We start from the raw sequence: 9229 nt of genomic DNA on the forward strand, positions 1-9229 counted from the left end.
GGGGGAGGGAGGAAAAAAAAACCATGAGCCCTAGGTCATCTTTTCTATAAATCCTTCTGAAACAAGCCACATGCACCCCCGACAAGCACAGGGTGATGATCTCCACCATAAACAGAGAGCCTAATCCCTATTAAACACACAGACGAGATCATTAAGGTCTGTGCTATCACAGGTTGCCAGATCATGCATCCCTTTCACATGCTGTTCAGGCACTCTGAAGTGCCTTCCTTCCTGCTCTCACTACTATTTAAGACTGTTTTGCATTTATCATTAAAAGCTTTCTTACATCCAGGCTAGATATAATAACAGCCAGCAAATAATTCTTCATTTTGTAGCAGCAGGTCTTGTAACTTAATACTTTCTCCCACAGTACTTATCCTTTTAAGTTTTTCTTATGTAAAATCACCATGTCCCTTTTCAGATTCCATCAGGTTAAGCTACAGTTTTATGCTCTGACAGGATACGCACACTTCTTTACCTGTTCATTTTTTATAACCTTGTCTTTTATAGCTGTGATGAACCAGAGCTGTGCATGTACTCCAAGTTAGGTCAGCCCAAAATTTGTACATACAATGCTGTTCATGCTTCCCTTTAGCACCCTGGAATGCCTTTTTTTTTTTATATAGGTGAGTAATGGTGATCACTGTTGAACAGACTATACCTGAATTCTTTTTCTTCTCTTCTTTCCAACTGAGGAAGCGACACTCCTGGCTTATAGAAAAAATTCTCATTAGTATTTTGTAACTGATTGAATATGCATTTTTGCGCTGTTATTTAATCTTACTTTGCTGGTCATAGCAATTTTTAAAAAAACCAATCGTATTCTAAACTTCATGTAGTGAAAATTGTTTCAAATTGGTCATCCACAAATCACACTAATGTACCCCAAGTCTTTCTGCCAAAACCAGACATACCAAATAAAATACCAAGACTAATTCTTGCAAAAAATCTTCTTCAGAGGTCATCAAGTACGTGATGACCAATCCAACAGAGTTCCCATTACAAAATACTTTCTCTTTAGCTAAGGTCTTACCCATGTCGGAATAATCTAGAGATTTCCTTTGTGGCTCCACATCAGATAGTTCTACAAAAAAACATATGGATTGGATCTCCTGCATTTACTTCGTCTAAAATACAGATGGATCACAAATAATCATCAGCTTATTTTAACATCATCCATTCTTCCTTACTGTCCAGTTGCCTATATGTCTATAACATACTTTGCAGAAGAGGGATGTACTTAGAGCTCTGCTTGCTACAGACACATGAGCCTGCAGTTTCCTCATTTAATTATTTTCCCTTTTGAATACTGGTACCACATTATCTAGTCTCCAATTATATAGTAACAGTCCTAAATTAACAGAATCCTTAAAATATTTTCTGCCACACTTGCACATTGCATACCTGTTTTCAGAGTTCTGGATGGATGATCGAGTCTCAGAACAGACTGTTTTGAATTTTGTTTACACTCCAGACACAATAATTTCAACATTTACATCCTCAATCCCATCCACATGTCTGCTGCAGGAGCAGGATTAGGAAAAGCTACCAACTTCTGAACAGCCACAGTTAAGGGAGGAAATATTCCCTTGGGTAGAAGTCTACCCAGAATTAGCAGTAAGTTTCACCATCTGGAGCTTCTCTTTGAAAGCTTCTAGTTAACTTCACACAATTCTATCATTAACAAGTATCTCTGCATTAGTGAAACCAGTCTTAAGAGCATCCCTTGAAATATTCCATCTACAAAAATGAAAGCTCCTCCTCTCCAATATCTCTTCCACAGTAAACACAACATTTTGTTTGCATGAATTTGCTCATGAGAACTAGATTCCTGTCTTGGCATTTCCTGCCTTTGACAGAAGCTGAGCAAGAAAGATCTGAGTCAGCACAAAGCACACTAGCTGGCAACAGTGCAGAGAAAATGAGAGGAGTATTTGTCTTCGGAAGTACCTTTTTATTTTAGTGTTAAGTGCATTATCAAATTCAAGGGCTTTCTTTTGTGAAAAAGATCATTGCTAAACCTCACATGCTTTTAGGTCGCATCTATGTCAGACTATACTACTGCATTAATGCCAAGCCATAACTCAATTGGGACTTTATACCTTCATTTTACATACATGCTTTTTGTCCAGGAAAAGCTTAATACAACCCCTCCAGCAGAAGAGGTGGTAAAGCAGCACGAATGTCGAAACATCCCCAAACACTTAACCTGAGTTCTGCCCTGCCAATCTGCCTCTTTCAGAGAGTTAAAGTGAAAGATCATTTACAAACAACTACAATTATGCCAGTTACAGGCATAATTTCAGATGTGTCAGGGATAAACACACTGGTTGCCTGTACTGATTCCAGAAGACTGATACCTCTAAGCCTGGCTGACCTGAAAACTAGAAAGTCTTAGAAGCAGAGCAAGGTAGGTCAATTCACATTAACGCCTACTGAAAGAAAAGAAAAAAGTTACCACAGATGTGTTGTTTCAATGCAAGTTTTGAAATAGTTCTGAATAGCTGAAAGAATCAAACTAGAGACATCAAGCCTGGCTCCATATTAAAGGCTGCAAAAGATTCAGTTCCAGAACACACACTGAGGGGGGAAAAAAATGCAGCACACAATCACCACCAAACAAAACCTATGTACACATTTGCAGAATGATTTCTGAGTAAGTTCTGAGGACAGACTTCAGATCAAACACCTACTGTTAAGAGAAACGATATTAGTAATGTTTCAGATTCAAGGACTTGGTTATAACTGCACATACAATTAATTCTGAACATTTTAAGGAATTACTGCCCTTCATTTTTGTCAGCAGCAGTTTGTGCTAGCTGGCACTTTAAATGGACATGAGTTTTCTGATCACTACTTAATGAATCTCAGTTGACAGACAGTAATACTTAGTTCTGCAGAGGTAACAGTATTCAAACCCAACTGCAAGAATACATCCAACTAGTTTAAGTCATCCACAAATCCCTCCAAAAATCACATATTATAGGTACAATACAGATACATTATTTTCAGCTACTATAAAATGGCACAAGATAAAATGATTCACTGGGCTCTCCTAATGAATTGCTCATTTTTAATCACAACTGTCCAGGCACTGGTATGTATCAATATTAAAAAAATAAAAAGGTTAAAAATAGTGTACCGTTTAGCACAGAAGGCAACATTTGAATAGAAGCGCATAATTTTAATTTGCTTTGAAGTTTAAAGCAATCCAAACAAAAAAGTTAACTATATAAATACAGAGTAAATGTACATAGTTTACAGCCAACTACATGTATGCAAGAATAATAGCAAACCTCACATGAGCATTGAAGTATTCTCAAACTGTCATTTGTGAGTGTTTAGCTATGACTCCGAGGGCATAATTATGTTCACATATGCAGGGTAGGCAGACTCTTAAATAGAAGAACTGAAAACTTACATAACCGAGTCTTCACAGACAGAAAGTTAAAAAAAGTAGTACATTTACCTAGGCACACTTCAGTGTTCAGCTTGTTTTCCAAATTTAAACGGTTTAAACAGGAAGCAACATTTATAAAGGCTCTCCAATCTTTTGTCTCTGGAAGCATTCTTTTAAAATGCTACAGTCTGAGGAATGTCATTGTAAGACAAATGTCATTTTAAGAACAAAAACAGAATAGCAGAAACTGTCATTAACAAACTCCTCAATCTGAAAGGAAATATATGGAGTGCATTATGTAAACAGAGAACAAGATAGGTGCAATGTCAATATACAAGTGGACAGGTTGATGTTTCAGTTACAATTAAAATAACCAAAAAACTCCATAAATCCCTAGTGTAAACCTACTTAAAACAACATAGGCTAGCAGATCAGAAATTCAGACAGAAATAGCAGATCTACCAGTTTGAAGGCTGGGCTCAGCCCTCTGCAACACACAACTCACCTGTTTGCACACAGCAAATGGGTAACAGAGGGGCTGTGAAATGTGACTGCATTCACTGAAATCTATATTCTTATGGCTTTCCAGACTCGGGCCACCCTTGCCACATCCCCCCAATATGCCACAGACACTCAGTGACAACCAGTGCACTGTAACACACCGAGCTAGCCAGGCCCTGGCAGAGGAGCCCCTTTTCCCTCTGATAAATGCATGCTCCAGTGCCATCTTTTGTCTGGTTCAGGAAACTGCAGTCTCACAGTGTTCCCCAAATCTAACTGGTTGCCGAGTCAAAATTAACAGCTTGAATAACATTTAAGTTTCATCTAGGCAAGGGAAATATGAGGAAACTAATTAATTACTGAGAGTTTTTCAGACATCCAAAACCTTTGCCTCTAGCACAGAAAAGTGTGACATAAATACACTACATTCAAATATAAATCAAGATGACCATCTAAGTTACAAGAAAGTTTAAATGCACTCCTTTCAGTTCTGTAGTTAAGGATATTACTGAATGTAGCATCTTCTTATTCCCTTTGAGTTTTTATAATAAATATCAAGAAAACTATCAAATAATTTAAAGATCTTTGGGAAATATTTCAGAGGTAACTTTATATGTACTGGTAGTTTAAAAATAACAAAAAATCCCAAGAAACTTTGGGTTTATGCTTTGTTGTGTAAATCAAGCCAAGAAGATCACACCTAAAGTTTAAAACATTGCTTAAACACCCATTAAAAAGGTGGAATGATAAGCTGATTGTCTATTTTTAGCTGTCGTCTCCCATATTCAATTGCCCTTGTTAACATTTTCTACTCCAGGGGGTCTGTTCTCACCCAGAAAAGGCACACACGTGGTACCCCGTGAACTAATGGGTGATGAACATGTAACAAGGGAGAATGTATCGAATAAACAGAGGAGAGTAACTCTCATGAAGCCTAGGCTAAACCAAATGTTAATTGTATTCATGAACTCCAAAGCTGCATATTGTCTTTGCCAATTTAAGTTTTAGCTAGGACTGAATAATCTGGATAGTCTGAAGAGTAATCCACTTTCTATAGAACAAAAATTACAGTAAGTAGCTACTCCTGCACTTACTTGACTTAGTTATCTGAACAGTGTCGACTTAGTTATCTGAACAGAACTTAGGTCAGAGTCACGAATGCTCCAAACTTTTTCTAGAGAGATCACTAGAAAAAGCCCACTTTAGAATACACATGTAAGCACTCCCCTCACTTCTTTCAACAGTCAAGTTTAGCTTTGGTCACATCACAGACCATGCTATCTGTCTTTAAAAAGGTAAGATAACATTTTCCAAGGAGAAGGAAGTCAATACAGCTAAGCCTCCACTGCAAGGTTGCTGTACATACTATAGATGGCTTTTAGAAAGATGAGCCATTAGTACAGGGAATTACACGAAGTACTCAAATACTTTGACACTGTGTGGAGAACATGACAAGGGCCAAAATAAAGGAGAACAAATGTGAAAAAGCGAGACTGACTGTTCCGTAAGCTTCGAGCTTTTACATACAGCCTACAGAACTACTGCAACAGAGATGCTACGGATCTACAGCATAAAATGTTTTATCCTGCACAGCTTACACAGAAATCAAACCACATGCTTTGTTTAAAACCAAACTGCATGTTTTGAACACAGTTTGACTACAGATAACCAGTAAGAGGAAGAAAAGTCACAAGCCATGAGGCAGCCACAAAGTGCATAAGGAGTCATTCATAAAATAAAGCCATTGCACACAATGCACAGTTTAAGTGTACTGAAGTACCACACTGGAAGAGTTGATAGCACATTTCTGTCCACACCAGTGTAGCAGCATTGATATGTAGAAAGCTATTGCCCCCATTTATAATTATCATCTTCCTCATAAGGATCATGGATGCAGACTGAGAAGTACTCAAGGTGCAGATAAAAGGTTTCTGTTTGGAAAGCTGTACACTTTCTTATAACATTAAGCTTCCGATTTTGACACTCCAGCTGTATGGTTTTGGAAAACCGTGTAAATTATGACAGAATAAATTAGCTAAGCCTCACTGCTGAATGCAACACATTGTTTTTGTTGTTCTATAAACCAACTGCAAAACAATGCCTGAATATTCAGACAATTTGGAGGACAAGGTTATACTGTCAGGTGCAGTTCAGTACATAGGCTCAAGTTGGAAGAAGTGATACAGCAATTATCAAGGGGAATGCTTACAAGAAGATCTCAATTACAATTTTCTCCATCATTCTGCACAGGCTGTCTGCACTTGAAAAGATCTATCACAACTTCAACTGTTTTCTGCTTTCAGGCCGCCTTAGCCATGGTGATGTGTTCTCCCGTGTATTCCCATATAGATACCAGTAATCCATGTCAGGATTTGCCAGACATTTTAGGGTAATACAGCTTCTTCTTAGGTAGCTTGAAACTATTTGAGTTAATCCTGTCTTCACAAATAGGCTGAACTAGTTGAGATTTCTCATCACATTAAGAATCCTTAAAAAGGCTATGAAGTAGCATTCAGCAAGTTCTTCCTTAGCTGTGTGGGTGACCTGACAGCTTGGCAAGGAAAACTGGTGATACAGGAGAACGTTTCATAGGTCTCTCTTACTTAAGGAAGGAAAGTTCCAGAAAAAAAAAAGGATGATGCAGCAGAACTAGAAATCCACATACACCAATACTAACAGATAACCTGAAGAGTTCAACAATCAGCTCCTCTCTCACTAACTATAACACTGCTCAAACTTAAAAAAAAAACCAAAACACCCCAAGTTTCACCTTTTGTAGTGAAGAAATAACTCTGCCCTGGGTCCCTGCACCATATTTTTTCTTGAGGTAGCAACATGGAAAACTTTACACACTGACTACTACCTCAGTCTCTTTATGAATCTTCAGAGCAACTGAACTGAAGTTTTAGGTATGGAAAGGTATGAAAGTACTGTCTTCCCCATTCTTCCAACAGGTTACTGTGCAGTAAAACAGAACAAAAAGGATGTAGTTAAGAGCAATCACTAAGAGGAGTGAATAAGGCTGCCCAAGAATATATTTTATGCCCCTCCCTCACCCATCAGGTCTCTGAAAATGACTGAATGGTCTTGTCTAGATTAACACATGAAAAGAAAGTAACAATTTTGAATTAAAAGATGTATAAAGGTATTCCCTAAGAGGCAGTTCCCATTTGTCACATTGCCAAGAGACCATACAACAGGGCAGCAAAATTACTCATAGTTGCCCACAATCAGCCTTCTGTTTTGTCCATAGCCGCATGTTCATAATATAACTTTCCTTTTGCCCACCACATTGGCATTGACATTCAGTGGTCCACTCCAGTCTTTCAATCTTCCACCTTCTTCTAGGAAGCCTTATCACGCTGCTATCCATCAAGCAAGTAGACTACCACTTCATAGGTTGACATCATGATAGCCGTGTTTGGAATCTGTCTGATCAGATGTGTAGTTAAACCTCGGTAGAGGGATCCATACCCTTCTTCTCGCACAAGCAAAGATAGTGTCTGGAAGAAAGATCTGTATTTTGTTCCCTCTTCTCTTAGTCTTGTTCGTACAACCTCTGTACAAAGAAAACCATATGTGGTTACATTCACCACTTTTCAGACAAACAGAGAAGCAAACCAAGTATGTATAAGAGGGAAAACAAGTTAAATTTTTGGCAGTATTAGATATCTAACTAAGCAAGGAAAGTTCATTTGCTTAGTTAAAATCCCGAGGAGGACTGTTGTTTGGGCTTTCTTTTTAGCTTGGAAGTTGCCACTAATGAAGTACTCAATCCATTAACAAACTTAATGTATACACAACTACTTTGCAGGAAAATTAAGGGCAACCGAAAACAAAACTAGGCAGACTGTTTTCCTAGAAGGGGGACAAGAACTTGCTGGCAAATTATGTGTGAAATTGCTGAGTATACAGAGAGATTCCAAGTGAAAAAGAACCTTCTCCTTAAGTACTTTGGGCCATACCCTGGCAAATCCTTTGGAAAAATAAACATTGCCTAAGAGACAATGCTAGATATCCACTTAAAAATACTTCCATTTCTGAATACTATACTCATGTTGACTCGCTGAATCTGATGTGAAAAGCTTTAGACAAAGAAATAGTTCTTGAGCAAGTGAGCCAAAGTCTGCTACAAATATCACTGAAAAGACTCCCTTTGATCAATTTGATTCAGGCTCTCAGCTGTACATGCCCCACTTACCATGGGGATATGCTATTGATGTTGCACAAGTTTTGGAAGTGGCAGCAGCCATCATCATTCCAACAAAGTCCGAAGCTTCTTTTGCCGATTCATCCTCATTGTCCATGGCAGAAGCAGTCTTATACTCCAGTAGTTTTCTCTTAATACTCTCATAAATAACAAAATGAATAACAGTCTCAGATATGCCTGCGTAGGATGCCGACATTCCTCTGTAAAAGCCTTTAATACCGTCTGATCGATAAACTTTTCGGACACATTCAAAAGCACTCATTCGCTTTTCTCCACGATTCCTAAAAAGGAGAGAGCAAGACAGACATTAAGCTGGTGCAACTTGAGACTGGAAAATAATTAAACAGTTTTGCTTGAGTGACAAGAGGACTTAGGAAACATCTCACACTGATGCTGAGGGGCTCCAATTCAGATACATTTAAGAACACACAGAACCTGAAGTGAAAGTCTCAAAGGCCTTTAGCAATGGCAATTACTCATCCTGTTCCAGAAGCACCGGTCTTGCAGTACAGCCTTTAGGATTATATAGCTGTAAGGCATACGAACATGAAAGCAGTGCCTAAGAGTTCAAAGAGCAGGCCTCACAGCATCACAGCTATCAGCAAACAACTAGGATATCCAAAGGGAGCATACCAACCAATATAATACAGGTAGCTTTTACTTGATTCAACGAAGCCACCGCTGATGTCAAGGAAAATGCTCATTAGACATGACTGTATTAACCAATATTTGGTAAATAAAATCTTATTCCCATTTTAGCTTGCTTACTGAATTGAGTTGTGCATATTGAAATAGTTAGCATACTGTACACAGCTATACAAAACCATTACAAAACTATATAAAATATGCTTCATTGCAGCAGTGAGCGCAGGCACTTGAAGCATATGGATTCTGCCAGCAGAGGTCTCCCGAGTGAGCAAGTCACACAGAATAAAACAGCAAATAACCTTGTAAGAAGTTATCATAACTGATATGGATACTGTCAAAGCAAGACAGACAGTGGCAGCAGCTATTATGCAAATAGAATGAGGCATCACTAGATTACAGAACTTAAGTCCTGATGGTTTGAACCTGCAATGTCAGACAGCAATGAAAGAAGGTACCAAGCACAATTAAGG

General features: G+C 38.3%; 1 protein-coding gene across 1 annotated transcript in view; it reads right to left on the reverse strand.

Annotated features, from left to right (window-relative positions):
• Positions 1-6640: 6640 nt before the first annotated feature.
• Positions 6641-9229, reverse strand: part of SLC25A36 (solute carrier family 25 (pyrimidine nucleotide carrier ), member 36) — a 21022-nt gene continuing 18433 nt past the window's right edge. The window contains exons 6-7 of the mRNA XM_009585454.1: positions 8103-8392; positions 6641-7460 (exon numbers count right to left, since the gene is read on the reverse strand). Coding sequence (XP_009583749.1) covers positions 7267-7460; positions 8103-8392 — 484 coding nt within the window. The 3' untranslated portion in view covers positions 6641-7266. The remainder of the gene's footprint in view (positions 7461-8102; positions 8393-9229) is intronic.

The sequence above is a fragment of the Fulmarus glacialis genome, unplaced genomic scaffold, assembly GCF_000690835.1.
Source record: "Fulmarus glacialis isolate BGI_N327 unplaced genomic scaffold, ASM69083v1 scaffold9849, whole genome shotgun sequence".
Classification (NCBI taxonomy): Eukaryota; Metazoa; Chordata; class Aves; order Procellariiformes; family Procellariidae; genus Fulmarus; species Fulmarus glacialis.